The 17,234-nt window shown below is 35.3% G+C and overlaps 2 protein-coding genes across 2 annotated transcripts; one reads left to right on the top strand and one right to left on the bottom strand.

Annotated features, from left to right (window-relative positions):
* Positions 1-3,942: 3,942 nt before the first annotated feature.
* On the top strand, positions 3,943-5,418 carry LOC132191614 (eukaryotic translation initiation factor 4E-1-like; the record flags this gene model as incomplete). Its single annotated transcript, XM_059606699.1, has 4 exons — positions 3,943-4,188; positions 4,272-4,397; positions 5,035-5,100; positions 5,212-5,418. Coding segments are annotated over 4 exons (489 nt in total), but the record flags the coding sequence as incomplete, so codon positions are not given.
* A 2,773-nt stretch (positions 5,419-8,191) lies between these two features.
* On the bottom strand, positions 8,192-11,834 carry LOC132191613 (LRR receptor-like serine/threonine-protein kinase EFR). The gene is made up of 3 exons (XM_059606698.1): positions 10,481-11,834; positions 9,170-9,280; positions 8,192-8,304 (listed from the first exon to the last, which is right to left on the bottom strand). Exons 1-3 carry the CDS (start codon positions 11,832-11,834, stop codon positions 8,192-8,194), a joined length of 1,578 nt encoding a protein of 525 aa, XP_059462681.1.
* Between the last annotated feature and the right edge of the window lie 5,400 nt (positions 11,835-17,234).

Genomic DNA, 17,234 nt, shown 5'->3' with positions numbered 1-17,234 from the left:
AGTATGCTGAAAGTAGTGGAGAATATAGGAACTGATTCCCTATGAAAGGCCGAAAGGTCTAAAAAGTCATATCATGATATTTTAATAACCCTTTTTTTGATCCGATCATCAAGTTTCATTTACATTATTAAATCTATCACAAAAATCCGTACACCCCCTCTAAAAAGTGCTTCTTTTAGGTTTGTAATGTGATCTTAACATATCAGTCTACATAAGTGCCTCACTTTTCACTTGGGGTTAAAGAATGAAGATTTAGAATTAAGGCCGTAAACGAATCGAATTGTTCATAAACCGTTTGCGCATTGATTTTTGACTTGTGGGTTTGGAATTACGCATACAATATGTCTATTTAATTGTGATTTTAAAGGTTACAAAAAAGAAATGAGTCTTCATGTTAGCGTTACTCGTTTATTTAAGGAAAGTAAAATGCAATAAGGAATGCAATAAGGAATGCAGAAGGCATTTTCATGGTGCAGAAGGCATTTTCTCTTCATTTTTTAAGTTCATTTGGTCATCAAAGGTTCAAAAATATTGGAGGTTTTCTTTTGTGTGGCTTGAAAGTAAAATGCAATAAGGAATGCAGAAGGGCTGTCGATTAATAGATATTTGAAGTCATATATCATTAGGAATTAGATGAGATATTTTTATAAGTTGAAAATAGAAGAATGACTCTTTTGGACAAATCTGATGCGTCTTTAATAGAATAAGCAAAGAATGAAGATGTATTTTTTCCCCTAAAAGTTGGATCAACATAGGTGCTAGTTTTGCTCATTCAAATTCCATGGCTACTTATTGCATTAATTGTGCTCAAAGACAAGAAACTTCATCAAGGAAAAAGTAAAAATTGTTACAATATGTCAATATGCTTGGATCCTGGGAAAGAGTAACAATTTGTCATTCAATTACCAAATGACTTATGGTTATTTTGAGCTTGTCATTCAATTACCAAATGACTGCTGTTTACAGTTGCATAACCCTTTTTTTTTTTTGACAGCTGAACGGGTTGAATCTGCTGTTCAGGGCCTGAGAGAAGAATTTGGGGAGCAGCATGTGTGGGTACCTCCACAGGGACTTTTGAAAATTTTCTTCTGTTTTTGCTACCACTGTCATTTTTCCCTTAATGTTTTCTCCCTGGCTTAAGCTGTTGTTTTACTTCATGCTGCTGATTCTGAATCACTCCTTTCTTCACAGGGTACTAAATGTGATGTTAAAGACGGACAGGATTTGAAGGATTTAGTTGCATTTGCACAAGGAGAACTGAAATACATTGACATATGGGTATTAATTCTAGATCTTTTCCTCTTTGTTACTCTATTTGCTTAATGTTAAATTCTAGTTATTTCTCTTAAGCTGGTTAAAATCATGGGTTAGTTTTTCTTGCTGATTATAAATTTGTGCTTGGTGTTAAAAATGATTTTTAGCTGGATATTTATGGGTTTACCGGATAGTTTGAGATTTATGACTTATTCGTATATAATGACGCATGCTGCTATCTATGGGTATAGGATTACTTGCTGAATGACATGAAGTTAGCCTGAACAGTCTTTTGAACAGTTAGAGGAGCATAAATCTTTCGAATAATCATGAAGAACTGAAAGATGATAAGTCATAGTCTAGCAAAATAATCGGTCAAGAAAATAATTCTTCAGCTAGTGGTCCTCCGTATATGCTCTGTTTTTCATGGTATTGAGTGGGATTGTATTTTTTTTTTTTTCTTCTTTCTCTTAGGAATCTCACAGTCATGGATTAGGTGTGTGTTTGATTATGTGTTTATATACCTGTTGGGCCTCTCCACCTACAAACTTAAGCTTTTGGGTTAATGCTTTAACATGGTATTAAAGCTCGGTTTGTTTGTTCTTGGACTCCATGTCAAAGGCCTGTTTATCTTTGTTTTCATTTTGATTGGGTAATTGGACGAATTTGTCTCTGTTTGGAATGTTAGTGTATCCACAACTCTTGATTGCGTGTGTGCTTTATATGGGTTAATGTATTTTGTTGGCCTCTTGAACCACTAGTTTAGCATTTGGTTTAGATGCTTTAAAACTTTCAATTTTGCCCATTTTGGATCGATGCTAAGATTCAAATTGAAAACCCACTTGTGAATGAGTTCATCCAAAATTGCTCTTTTTCTTTTTTCTGTTACTGTTTTTTAACTTTTGATGTGCTACTTTGAGCAGATTTAGTTCTGTGTTTACGACTTACCCTATGGTGTTGAATTTTGTGTTTTTTATGTTTGTTTTAGTTTAAAGTTCTTGGGTGTGTCAAGTGGTAGAGACATTGTGCTTCGGTTTAAAAGAACTTTGTTTAAGTGAATTTGGTAGGTTTTTTGCAAATAGTTGAATATTGCATTCAAAACCCTAATTTAACAAAATTTCTGGTTTCATATGAATCATGTAGTTGAATTTTCTTTTTTTTCCTTTTTTTTTTTTCTTTTTTTTATGGAGTATTACATGAATCTGTAGAGTATTCTGTATATTTGTGCAGATACTGGTTTTTTATTCAGTTAAATGTTGGTTTCATACTTTTTTGTTGAGATTGATCACCGTATGGTATCATATTCATGTCTATATGTGGTTCTTGTTATTTATGTGCCATACTTTATAGTTGACTGAATACACTTTTGGTCCCTGAAATTCAGAAATTTTAATTTCTCCCCCTCTAACAACTTTCTCCCAACTATATGTACATCCATCTACTTGCACGTCATGTGATTTTAAGAGAAGCAAAACTTTGTGAACTGCACCTACCTCTATTATTTTTGAGTCAGTAGACTTTCTTCATTTGTTTGCTAGGGCTGAAATCCATAATTATACTCTTAACCGTGGGATTTTTTTCCTTAATCGTTGCGGTGCAGGGTGGAACTCTTTCAAGTTTATAGATACATCAATTGTCATGGACCACTAAAACATCAACTATATAGACTTATTTTAAAAAATTATCAAATATTGAGACAACGCCTTTTTGCTTTTTTAATTTTGGGGATCCCGGTGGGAGGGGGGTTTGAATCAAGTATTCTTTCTTTTTCTTTTTTTGATGAATATTTAGTAACCTTTCTTTTTTTTGATGGATGATTTATATAAGTCATCCATCTTATAAGGTTTTTATAAGTAATAACCTTATTAAGTGTAAACACAGTCAAATTTAACAAATTTTAAGTGCATGTGTGTGAAACTCCTTTTTCTTTAATAATTGCCCTGTAATTGTTCATTTAGGTGAGGAGGGACTTTGCTTCTGACTCCTTGAAGAAACCAAATTTGCATTACATAGATGAGAACCAGCCTATACAAATGTTTGTTTGTTGGAATCTTCCTATTGCCAGAATCTCTTGGGAGCTTGCTCTTACTGCTGCTTCTTCTAGCCTCACCTTCACCATCACTGCCTTCTCGCATCATAACCTATTTTCCTTATCTCATGCAATAGAGGGAACAAGACTGAAAAGCCCAAACTGAGCTCAACAATTTAATACTTACCGATACAGAGGCTGTCCTGCCTGTACCTCTGTGAGACAGAGAGGGGATGTTAGTGTTTCTTTCCCTTGAAATTTGACAGTATTTTATGTACTTCGTTGTGGGAGTAGTTGGCTTCATTTCTATACCTCTCTGCTAAACATTAGCTATTTGTCTTAACCTGTTTGATCTAGTACTTTTTCTTTCCCTAAAATAAATTCTCTTCTATCTAGTACTTAAAATTCGTTAACAATTCCCATACTCTCTGTCGAAACAAATATAGGTACCAATTGAATGATGGGAACCCCCTTCCCCCTTTTCTCTTTGGTTTTGGCCAGAGAACCCTATTTCTCTGCACATGTATAAAATGAAAATGGGGCCTGAAGACATGGGAGAATATCATAGCATCTCATTGCATCTAAATTTTTTGGCATAGTTTGTATGATTATGATCTCGAATCTCTGCTTCCGTAACTGCTGATTTGCCTTCTTGAACTATCAATGCCTCTGGTCTCTCTATCAATCTCCTCAAAATAACTGACAAATTTGCCTGGGCAATTTATTCCTTGCACAGTGTTTACAATAATATTCATCATCCAAGCAAGTTGGGTCACGGAGCAGACATCTATTGTTTTAAACATAAAATAGAGCCAAAATGGGAGGACCCTGTTTGTGCCAATGGAGGGAAGTGGACTATAACCTTTTTTAATAGAGGGAAATCTGACACTTTTTGGTTGTATACGGTATGTTTCAGACAATCTTTGTAAGTTAACACTGAATCAAAAATTCTTTGTGGCATCTAATTTTCTGAGTGTGCTGATACTAGTTGCTGGCAATGATTGGAGAGCAATTTGATCATGGGGATGAAATTTGTGGAGCAGTTGTCAATGTCAGAGCTAGGCAGGAAAAAATAAGCGTGTGGACCAAGAATGCTACAAATGAAGCTGCACAGGTAACTTTTTTTGAAGCAGATAAACCCACCAGCCTTCATCATACTGCCTTTATTATTTGTCCCCATTTTTATTTTATTTTTTTGACCCACAAGAAAACTTTTCCTACTTTGTCTCCCACGTATGGATACTATATCACTGAAGCACATTAATTTTTGCTTTTGTTTATATGAGCACAACATGGATCCTTGGTTTGTATTTTACTGTGGCTATTCCTTTATTGCTCCCCTTTAATGCCCCACTTAGATTGCAAGAAGGTAGAGGAAAAGAAGGGAAATTTTATATGTGCACGTTGGAATGGTTATCGTATGACTCAAAATACTTGATACTAAGTGGAGCAATTGGGTGAGCCCATATGATCACTTGGATTAATCTATTGGACACATTTTATCTTTTCCCATTGTTCACTTTTTTATTCATGGGTTCTATATGAAATAATCCTTTGATTCTCGAAGATTCAAGTGAGAGGAATAAGAATTGATTTAGCTTCCTTAGATCAATTTAAGAAATTTTCATGGATTTCACCTGTAAACAAGGCCTGGTTGAATTGCTGTTATTGGTCATTTTTAGCGACTGTTTTTATTCTGATTGTAAAAAGGCCTGCATAGCATCTCATGCCAATTTTTTTTTTGGCTGCAGATGAGCATTGGGAAACAGTGGAAGGAGTTTCTCGACTACAATGAGACGATAGGATTTATATTCCATGTAAGGATACTTTTTGGAGAATGTACTTAATTTGTTTTCCTTTATTGGCTCTCACCTCATTTATCATAGGTTATGGGTTTTGTAAGTAATTTTCTGGTCTTCCTCCTTCAGGATGATGCAAAGAAACTTGACAAAGCTGCCAAGAATCGGTACACAGTATGATTGATGTGTATGCCAAGAGGATGCAAGATGTTTTCTGGTTGCTGCCTCATCCTAGATACCATTCTAGGGCTTGGTCTGATGAGTTGTCCCTGCTTTGGACTATTTTCCATTTTGTGAAAGAAATTTACAATGATAAGCTGAATTAGACTTCCTTAATTTTGGTCTTGGATATGCATTTTGCCCTTAATTAAAGCCAATTATCCACCCTATGGGATTGATTTCCTCTAGGGGCCTACGGGAAGGTTTACCAACGGTCGTAATATCGTCGATTTCATTGGTCTGCATTTTGCTCTTTCTCATTACATTATTATTATATTATATGGTACGGTTGCCAAAGTATGATATATATATATATATGCAAATATATGTGCTTTTTTTTTTTTTTTTTTTTTTCCAATAGCGGCGACCCTTAGGTTGCCGCTATTGAGTTTCTATTTTTTAATTCATTAGCGGCAACTCCTAAGTTGCCGCTAATTACAAACAAATAGTTGCCGCTAATGATAGAGGAATAGCGGCAACTTTAAGTTGCCGCTATTGACCTTTTCCATTTTTTTTTTAATTTTCTTACTATAGTCGCCGGTAATACTGGATAAATAGCGGCAACTACGGGTTGCCGCTAATGATAGAGCAATAGCGGCAACTCCAAGTTGCCGCTATTGACTTTTTTTATTTTAATGTTTTTAATTTTCTTATATCATTAGCGGCGAGTTTATGTCGCCGCTAATGACATACAAATAGCGGCAACTTTAAGGTTGCCGCTAATGATATACAATAGCGGCAACCTTAGAACCATTTTTTCCGGCAAAAAAAAATGTATTAGCGGCAACTCTAAGTCGCCGCTAATGACATACAAATAGCGGCAACGTTGAAAGTCGCCGGTATTTAGCTTCACCGTCCACTTACTACCAACCACCAAATAGCGGCCGCGAGTCGCCGGTATTTGTGAATAGCGGCAAGTTTTTCCTCATTAGCGGCAACTTGGAGTCGCCGCTAATGACCATAATTTTTGTAGTGACTTGTACTCTCCCCTTGTATTTAAATGAAATTGGCTCATTAATTTAGGGTTCGTTTGACATTACGGTTTTAATAAGTGCAATTTTAAAATTTTCATTTTTGAAATCGCTATTTTTTTAAATTACAAATGTGTTTGATAAAACATGTTAAAAAATGCAGTTTTATCAAATATTTGTTATGCGAAATTATATATATATATATATATATATATATATAGATTAAGTGCTTTTTAAATCGCAATAACAAATACCTTAGATATCTTTAAAAAATACATATTGTTCTTACAAAATCGCAATCTTAAACACATCCTAAATTCCATTAGTATCATTTGTGGACTCCTCTATGCACAAAAACATTGTTCCATTCTCACCTCAATTGAGAGACATCAAAAGAAACTATTTTAAACTTTGAAAGTATGCGTTTCTTTCTCAATACTTGATTTACACATGATGCGAAGAATGAGCAGAAGAACATTATCGTTTAAATCTAACACTTATACATGTTAATTAGGACAAGTAAAAAGGAGAAGAAGAAGAAGAAGAAGAAAAAAAAAAAAAAAACAAAGAAGCTGTTGTGTTCTGGAAGAAAAATGAGGGAGAAAAACTCGAATTAATTGAGAACAAAAAAATACCAGTAAAATTGGTCGTGGGCATGAAAATGGTCATTTCATAATAATATAGAAAAAAAACACACACATATATATAGCAAGACTATTATGCCTTTTCCCTTTTTTTCTTTTTTTTTTATAATTTTTTTTTTTACTATATAAGGGCTAGGTGGCGGTTAAAGTTGGTTGGTGTTGGTAAAAAAATTTTTGTTTTGCCAAAATGTCGGTAAAGTCGAAAATTTCACCGACTTATTCCGCCAAATTTTTGTCCTGACACCGATAAGCGGTCGGTAAAGTTGGTATGTGAAAAAATTGAAAATTATCGGCAAAGTTGGTCGATAAAGTCGGTTCGGTTAACAAATTTTATTTCGCCTATCGAATTGAATTTGTCAAAAGATAAAAAAAAATGTTTTACCTACCGCCCATTGGTTAATCGGTGTCTGTAAAAGTCGGTCGACTATCGGTCAGTAGGTGGTCGAAAGTTGGTAGGCGGTGAATTTGCCCAAGCCTACTATATATTATGGTCTTGGCCGGGTCTTCTTAATGTAAGGTACATTTAGTGTGTACTAAGCACGCCTTTCTTGACTGATGACGACAATGACAAGAGACCATGTACATAAGTCAAATAGTAGATAAATTTATCTGTTTGAGTTAATAAAAAAAAATATATAAACTTCATTATTTAAGTTAATATTTTAATGCCTAATTATTAAATCACCACTTATCAAAACTTTGATGGCTCGGTGTAAATCGTTTCTTCGAAAGTATGCTTGTTAATTTGTTTCACCAGAAACAATCAATTAGTTCTCCATGTAAAAAAACATTAATCTTTTGAAGTCAATACTTTTGATGTTATTTGGTGCGTTGTTGGAATTCAAAACGTTAGTACTAATTAATATTATGTAAAATTACTATTTATAACATTCGGATTCAAAATGTTATTATTATTATTTTTTTCAGATTAAAGAAAGGAAAACCAACCTACCCTCTTTAGTCTTTACTTGTTACTTTTAATTTTTGAATGGTTATAATAATCCTTCACTTATTTGAAAATTGAATTTATGTCTGGGTTAGTATATATATATATATATATAAACCTTTAAATATTCCACTTGTTCAAATAAAAAAGTTGTTTAATTAATATAAATTAATTTATATTAATTAATAATCCTTCACACTATTTCAACTGTGATGTAGCTTTAAAAATTACTGTTGAATTTAACATTATCATTATTGACTTTTAATATACCACTTGCAAGTACTTTAAGAAATTAAAAGACAAACCCGATAAAACCCAGATAAAATATATCATACACCATCATTTCTGTTTTCAAAAAGTTTCACTTGGATTTTTTTAAGCTTGACAAGCACATCTTTGATATTGACTCTTTCATCTGGTAACTCTTTAGAACACTTCAAACCTAATTCAATGATAGATGAAAGAACACTTTGCATGATAGTTGCATTTTGTCCATTTTCTGTCCTCATTAAGCCGTCATCCACAACCTCCACTAGTTTGTCGGGAAATGAAGCGTTTATCCATTGCCTCAAAGTCAATTCTTCTACCGTTGGTAGGTTTCTTCCTTGTGATCATCTCCAACAATATTATACCGTAGCTATAAACATCGCCTTTAATGGAGACTTTTCCTTCCAAGCCATACTCTATCCAATACTCACAAAACGGCTTTCTAGTTAGTAATTCAAAATTAAAGAAAAAAAAAAAAAAGTTTTTCACATATCTCTACCAAAAAGGAAAAAATATGCACTTTTATATATATATATATATATATATGTGTGTGCGCGCGCGCGCGTGCAGTATCGAAATATGCATTCATTTTACCCATGTATTAAAGCATGTGTGTATGTTGTGTGTGTGTCATTAGCTAGTGGTCATAAAATGGGTATGGGGTGGGCATAAGACACGGCAAACCATAATCGTGGTTTCATTTTAGAATTACTTCAGATTAACCTAGTGATCAAGAAGCATATAACGTAATTGCATTTAATACAAATATTTATTTTAACATATTTTATAATAATTAACAATCGATGCATAAGACTTAAAAGGAATAAATAGGTAATTATCCATTGACTATGCAATCATTGTTTGTGTAATTTTTATCATTAGTGTTTATTCATACGAATATAAGTCCTATATAAAAGTAGATTATGGGAAATTTAAATGTACACCGGTATTCTTGAAACTAGCAACTATCGTTGTTCTTGATAGTAGCCACAATTAGATAGCCACTTAGCAATAAAATAAGTTGAGGTGAATTCATGTACCTGGTAAGATGTAGCCAAGTGTACCAAGAGTTTTTGTTTGTGTAGCATCCTTGTTTTCAACCAAAATCTTTGCAATGTCAAAGTCACCCACATGTGCAACCATGTCTTCATCTAGAAGGATATTGGTAGGCTTCAAATCACAATGTACCACAGATTCCTATAGACCGTGGTAGGGATAATCTAACGCCGATGCAATATCAACCATAATATTTACTCTTTGAAAAAGATTCAAGCAGTAGTTATAAGAGTATAACCACCTTTCAAGGCTACTGTTCGACATGTATTGCAATACTAAAGCTCTAAACTCAGGGTTGGAGCATGTACTTATGACTTTAACAAGATTCCTATGTCGGATTGTCCGTAAGACCTTGCATTCTGCATCGAAACTTTTGAAAGCACCGACCAATTGCAAATTTAGAATTTTAATAGCAACAACAGTCCCGTCAAGCAACACGCCTTTGTACACAAAACCAAAACCTCCAACTCCAAGCAAGTTGCTTTCACAAAAGTTGTTTGTCCCTTGGCAAAGCTCTTGGTATGATACCATTCTATGCTCCAATACATGCAATGTATTAAATAAACTTGGAAGTTGTATTTTACTTTCTCGATGTCTTCTCAACATATAAACTAATGCTAGACATATTATAATTGAAGCAATGGCAGGGAGAAAATATTTGAGCAGACTTTATTTCACCTTTGATCCTTTGGAGCTTGAGCTTGGACAAGTGAGAACACCAAAAATTAGATTCCCACAAAGTGCTTTGTTTCCTAAAAATGATTTACTTGTGAAGTTTGCAAAATGCCCACTAGATGGTATCTCTCCGGATAGCTTGTTGAAAGACACACTTAAATATTTGAGATGTGAAAGTGCCCCAAGAGACTTCGGAATTGCACTAGATAGATCATTGTAAGAGAGATCTAAGATATCCAATCCTTTCAAGTTTCCGAAAGATTGTCGGATTTCTCCTTGAAATGAGTTTTTTGACAAATTCAGATAATTTAGGCTTTCAAATGCCCCAATGATGCTTGGAATATTGCCAATAATTTGGTTATGAGATAAATCCACGCGTTCAATAGCATGCAATTTTTTCATGTTTGGAGACAAATATCCACTAAGGAAATTCGATGATAGGTCCAAAAACAATAGATTTTCAAGGCTCCATAAATTTAATGGTATTGATGATTCTACTTTATTAGAATCTAGGAATAGCTTTTGGAGAAGACTGAGGTTTGAAATGCAATTTGGAATGGATCCAGAGATGTTGTTATATGAGAGATTTAACTCGCCCAAGTTTTTTAATTGACATATACCTTCCGGAATGAATCCTTCAATTTTATTATCACCAAGTTCCAATCTTTGTAACCCTTCCAATCCCCCAATTGTGGACGGTATATTTTCAGTCAAATTATTATTTCTCAACCCAAGCCAGGTAAAGTTTTTTAAGAAACCTATACTCATAGGAATATGACCCTTTATTTTGCTTCCAAATAAAAGAAAGGTGTGAAGGGTGGTTGAAAAGTTTCCAATAGAATCTGGAATCGTAATATCCAAGGGATTGTAGGATATGGCCAGGTGTTCCAAAACTCTACAATTAGAGAAAGATGAAAGGAAATTAAGCTTTTGATCTCCAGGTTCTCCTGTTAGTTGATTCTCATCCAGATTAAGAATTCTGAGGTATTTTAAGTGTCCAATACTTTTTGGTATTGGTCCAGAGAGTATGTTTGAAGCAAAATCTATTAGGACAAGCTTGGAACAATTTGAAAGATACGATGGGATGGGACCACTAAATTTGTTAACAGCAAACAGTAGATATTCAAGATTGGGGCAGGAAAATCCAGAATCTGATGGAAGATTGCCAGATAGGGAATTATTTGCCAAGGCGATTTCTTGTAGAGAGGAAATGTTGAAAATGTATTGGGGGATTACTCCTGTGAGATAATTTGAATCACATGCAAATTGCGACAGATTTGGAAGCCACCATAAATCTCTCGGAATGCTTCCTTTAATATTGTTATCCTCAATGGCAAATGGAGATAACCTCGACAAGTTACTTATGGTAGGAGGTATATTACCAGTTAAGTTGTTACCTCCAAGTTCTAGCACTTCAAGCTTTTCTAAACTCTGAAAACCTTCTGGAATACTCCCATCAAATTTGTTGTATGACAGGCCTAAGATTACAACCTCTCCACAGTAATTCATTTGTGAAGGGAGCCGACCGTTGAATTTGTTGTCCGAAAGAAAAAGCCCTTGAAGATTAGGACAATGTCTGCAGAGATCCATTGGAAGAGTTCCTGAGATGTGATTCCCTGTAAGAGAAATTATGGCTAGAGAAGATACGTTAAAGATGACAAGAGGAAATGGACCAGTGGGACTGTTGTATTGCAGATTCAAGACCTCTAACAACGACATGTTGGCGAGGGTTGATGGAATTGGGCCCGTAAGATGGTTTGTACTAAGATGTATTTCTCGAAGATTCCGACAATTATGCAAAGTTGGAGGGATACTACCTTCCAATAGGTTGGATGACAGCCGGAGTATTCTCAAGCGATGTAGGCGACTGATCTCATGGGGCAAAGAACCAAAAAAGCTATTGTTGCGTAGATTAAGATAAACCAAGAAAGAGAGGTTACCAATATGAGGAGAAATGGTGCCTTGGAGCCCCATGTAAGGAAGGTTCTGTTAGTTCTTGTGTTGGCTTAATTCAGTTCCAAAATGCATAGGCTACTGTTCATGAGCTCAAACACTGATATAGAATGCTCAGAATCCAATCTCCACCGTTCATAATGTAGATTCATGTGTTATGAACGTCCCTGCAAAATTTCAGCTCAATCGGACCACAAACGCCATCGATCGGGGCTGTTGATCAAGACTGGACAGCATTTCCAGAATGCTGTTTCACCCATGTCCGGACATGCCTTCCCCGGGTCCGGCCCTCATTTCCAGAAACTCAAATTTTGCTCCGCAAAGCCGTGTCCGGACAGCCCATTAACATGTCCGGACACCCCGTAAGTTTGAGGCCCAAAAACGTGATTTTAAGTGGTTTAAGTCTAGGGTTTTGTCGGGGGTATATATACATCATTATAGAAGATAGAAGTACGAATTTTCACCCCAGAGAGTTCGTCGGAGGCTGTGCTAAGAGAGATCATATGTGGTGAGCGTTAAAGTGAATCTCTTAGAGTTTTAATTATTCCTTTGATAAATCTACGGTTGAGAAGTCTATCGGAAGGGTCCGGTAAAAGAGAATCACGTTGAAGAAGATTGTGAGCAAGGAGACGAGTTGTAGGCTTGTCGATCTTACAGAGCCAAGGTCTTGCAAAGGGTTGTAAGTGTTCCTAGTGTCTGTAATCTCTAGATAATCTTTTGATAGTGATTTCCTGGGTTTGGCTGCCCCGGAGAGGTTTTACTTTTAGATCGGTTTCTAAAGGTTTCCTCTTCGTAACCAAAATATCTGTGTCTGCCTCTTTATTGCTTTATATATTTTGGGTGATTGAATTGTTTATTTCTTCATAATATTAATTCCGCATAAATTGTGATAAACAAGTTTTTGGAGTCGGCATAACGTTTTTCAATTGGTATCAGAGCGGGTTCACTCTGTTTGGATTAAATTCTTGAGTGAGATCTGTTGACTCCTGTTTGCTATGAATACTTCTCAAGGGGAATATGATCTTATAAATTCCTTCAACAATTTGTTGGAAAAATTCACTCTTTTGAGACATCAATACACAAATTGTTTGGGAGATTTTCAAGATCTTAAACATGTGAATGAATCTATTGTTAATGAATTGTCTGAATCACATGTCCTAATTGATTCTTTGAAATCTGATAAAGAATCTTTGGCGAATGATTTGTCTAAATCACATATCTTGATTGATTCTTTGAAATCTGAGATTTCTGTGCTTGTTGAAAAGTCTTTATCACTTGAGAATGAATTGAATGTTTCTAAGGAACTCTCACGAAATTTCTCTAATGATAATTTGAAAAGTTTTCTTTGTACTAAAGAATTTGTTCCTAACAAGCCTAGTATGATTGTTGATAATGTTGGTGCATCTACTTCACATGTTTCTAATGAGTCCTTGAATGTTGAGCCTGTGAATGTTAAAGAAACCAAGGCTAATTTTTCTAAGACTCCTTCAGTTAAACAAACTCAAGGTAAGTTTTTTCCTACATGCCATCATTGTGGGATTGTTGGTCACATTAGACCAAACTGTTGGAAATTCAAAGCTACTCCAAAGAAAGAAAATCATGCAGCTGCTCCGACTCTCCATGGTAAGAAAGGTAAGAAAATTTATGTTAAGCATCATGCATCTTACCCTAAGCTTAGAGTCATGCATCCTCATAGAAAATTACCTTCTAAAAGGTTTGTGCTCACTTGTCATCATTGTGGAAAGGTTGGTCATATTCGACCAAAGTGTTTTGATTTGAAATCCCATAAGCATAAAAGTGAAAATTCCTATTCTAGGAAAGAAAGTGAGGGTTTGGTCATAATGATTAGAGAAGTGTTATCTAGGCTAGATAAGTTTGAGCAAAGTCATAAGTCTAGACCTAAGATTTCTCAAGTATGGGTTAGGAAGAATGATACCATTCACCCATTGAGGGGGAGTGGTAGTGATCTCACCTAAAGTTAGGTGAGTCAATAACATGCCTAGGATTGATTGTTTTGCTTATTTTGTAATATCCTAGAGCATGTTGTTTTTTTTTCATTGAATTTTTTTTCCTTTTTGCTTTATTGTTTATGCACTGCATTGTTTTTGTTGTTACACTTTCTGTATGAAGAGTATATACATGATTGTTTTGAGATTCATGTTTTGAGGCATATTCATAAAGGATTTTTCAAGAAATTCATATATCATGATCTTTGAAAAGCTTATAGATTAGATGTTGTGTGCGGACCACCAAGATTTTTGTCTACTTGCTAATCAAATGTTCAGGAATGTGTAATGTCTTGTGAAGACCTAGAAGTAGTTATTAAACCAAATCATTATTTTGTAGTGGGACCTATAAGATGTGATGAAAGTTTAATGCTAAAGGACATTCATGTCTTGCCTGTTGTAATCTCAATTCAAGCATGTTGTTTTGTTTTGCATTGCATTTTTCTTTGTTTTGCATTTGTTTTTCTTTTGTGAAAAATTTCAAAAAGACAAAAATATGTTACTTTGATTGTTTCCTTTTCTTTCTTTTGTCTTATGCATCTAGATAGTCCATTAATTTCTCATGTTGCTTTTTATGGATTTAATTCCTTACATCTTGGAATGTTCTTAATATGCATGAGATGAAAATTTGTGTCAATGGACTTGTTTTTGTGGTTACCTAAAGCCTAAGCTTATGTGGTACATTTTGCCTATGCTTTATCTTTTGTGCACATTTAAGCTTAAATTGAGGTTTTGTTTCACTTTATTTGTGAGGTCTGTTAGGTAGCCATATGAGGTTTTTGACTAGTCATATTTTTCAAATTGATCATATGCTAGTTGAACCTAGGGCTTAAAAATTCCTGCTTTCTCTGTTGTGATAAGCACCAAAAGTTTAAGGACACTTTCTCAAAGAGAAAAATAAACAAAATAGTGAAACAAATAAAATCAAAAGATCATATTCCAAAAGGAATTTATTTCAATGTGTCAAACTTGTGCAAAATATTTTACAAAGAGAATTGTATAGGATGAGAGTGGCTAGGCCCTAGTATGATAAGGTTTGACTTTTGATTTGATATACTTGTCAAAACCTCATGGTGGTGAAACTTTCTCCTCATTTTGTAAATTGAAATTTTTTCTCTTTGGATGGCTTACCCACACACCACACAAGCATAGGTTGAATGAAACATTTTCTTGGCTTGGGTTAAGCAATATGAGTTTCTAGCCATTTCTAGTATCATGTATGTTTTGCATATTTTGAGTATGTTTGGGATATTCATTGTGCAATACATGAGTCATTAATGTGTTATCATTTGTGTTCATTTGACTTTTGAGGGGGAGAAACATGTTTCGCATTTTTTAGCTTCTTGTTGATTATTGAGTCATATGTTGAGGGGGAGTTTTTGGTGATGTGTGTTCATGATCTTGCATTCTACGTCATTTTTTTGTGATCATGAGTTTTATTTCTGTATTCCTGTTCCACATATGCCTTAATATATTTTGTGAAGTGTTTCAGAAAATATGAAGACCTTTTGTCATTCTGTGACAAAAAGGGGGAGTAAATATGGGGAGATGATGGGATTGGCTCGACATTTTGGTTTTGTCACTGAATTGCCAAAGGAGGAGTTTGTTAGTTCTTGTGTTGGCTTACTTCAGTTCCAAAATGCATATGCTACTGTTCACGGCTCAAACACTGATATAGATGCTCAGAATCCAATCTTCACCGTTCATAATGTAGATTCATGTGTTATGAATGTCCCTGCAAAATTTCAGCTCAATCGGACCACAAACGCCTATCGATCGGAGCTGTTGATCAAGACTGGACAGGCCGGGTCCGGACCTCAATTCCCCGGGTCCGGACCTCATTTCCAGAAACTAAAATCTTGCTCCGCAAAGCCGTGTCCGGACCGCCCATTAACATGTCCGGACACCCCGTAAGTTTTAGGCCCAAAAACGTGATTTTAAGTGGGTTAAGTCTAGGGTTTTGTCGGGGGTATATATGCATCATTATAGAAGAGAGTAGTACGAATTTTCACCCCCAGAGAGTTCGTCAGAGGCTGTGCTAAGAGAGATCATATGTGGTGAGCGCTAAATTGAATCTCTTAGAGTTTTAATTATTCCTTTGATAAATCTACAGTTGAGAAGTCTATCGGAAGGTCCGGTAAAGGAGAATCACGTTGAAGAAGATTGTGAGCAAGGAGACGAGTTGTAGGCTTGTCGATCTTACAGAGCCAAGGCCTTGCAAAGGGTTGTAAGTGTTCCTAGTGTCTGTAATCTCTGGATAATCTTTTGATAGTGATTTCCTGGGTTTGGCTGCCCCGGAGAGGTTTTACTTTTAGAACGTTTTCTAAAAGGTTTCCTCTTCGTAACCAAAATATCTGTGTCTGCCTTTTTATTGCTTTATATATTTTGGGTGATTGAATTGTTTATTGCTTCATAATATTAATTCCGCATAAATTGTGATAAACAAGTTTTTGGAGTCGGCATAGCGTTTTTCAGGTTCAAAGCAGTAACTCTTTGCCTGCGTCGGCTACATGAGACCCCAATCCAATTGCAGAAGTTTGTAGTTGTGGACCAGTTACCAGCCAAGTTAGTTTGGTTTGGACCGGAAGTGGTTTTAGAAATGAAGGCAATGAGAGCTGATTGGTCAGTAAAGTTGGTGGAAGATTGGGCCAAGTACTGAAACATGCATGACTGCACTAATAGGAGCAGGAGAATGGCCGAGGGCCTTTTTATAAGCAGCATGACTGTGCAACAGATCAGAGACAGAGAGTGAGAGATCGAAGAGTTTACAAAGAAAAGAAGGCGTGGAGAGAATAGAGGATGTTAAGCGGCTTTTATAGTGGAAATGAAGCATTGCATCTTCTGTCATTACTCCCTCTTCGATAACGCTTGTATGCTCCCAACTTTCTCTCCTGTCAACATAAACGAAGAAAACGACTCTCTATGAAGTAAGATTATTTCTACGAGACATGACAAAGATGAAAATGACTAACATTAATTGTGTTTTAGACTGAAACCTACAGCCTGGTTTTACCGTGAAGGCAATGCAGGGACAGATAATGTGTTATACATCTTTGTCACACTTTGATAGCCTTAATAGGCGCTAGCGAGTCCCAAGGTTCTCGTCATAATTCAATCAACATGCACCTAGATGTTTTACAGAAAATACCACAATTGACTCCGGAGTTTTCGCTAAGATATGCTTGTATCTTCCGAAATTCCTCTCCTGTCAACATAAACGAATAAAACATCTCGCTATTACAAGCAATTTCATGAAACATAACAAGGAAAAAGTGGCCAAGTTGTTGAAGGAAGATAAATGGACTGCCGTGCTTCACTAATTGTGCTTGTATGTTGGGGTTGCAATTCGTGTTCGCATGTCGGGTTAAAATTATATTGAAGTATGTGTATATATAAGACTAAATAAGTCTATTAT

The sequence above is a fragment of the Corylus avellana genome, chromosome ca9, assembly GCF_901000735.1.
Source record: "Corylus avellana chromosome ca9, CavTom2PMs-1.0".
Lineage (NCBI taxonomy): Eukaryota > Viridiplantae > Streptophyta > Magnoliopsida > Fagales > Betulaceae > Corylus > Corylus avellana.
The sequence above is the reverse complement of the archived record's forward strand: the minus strand, read 5'-3'. Positions and strand labels throughout refer to the sequence as shown.

What these genes read in the sequence shown, in the direction of transcription:
- LOC132191613 (XM_059606698.1), bottom strand. Translation starts at nt 11,834, where the DNA reads ATGGGGCTCCAAGGCACCATTTCTCCTCATATTGGTAACCTCTCTTTC. An exon ending in TGAAGGATTCATTCCGGAAG is followed by an intron (nt 9,281 to 10,480) that starts GTATATGTCAAT and finishes ATATCCTTCTAG; the next exon opens with ATGAAGACATGGTTGCACAT. An exon ending in ACTTGGCTACATCTTACCAG is followed by an intron (nt 8,305 to 9,169) that starts GTACATGAATTC and finishes TCATTGAATTAG; the next exon opens with GTTTGAAGTGTTCTAAAGAG.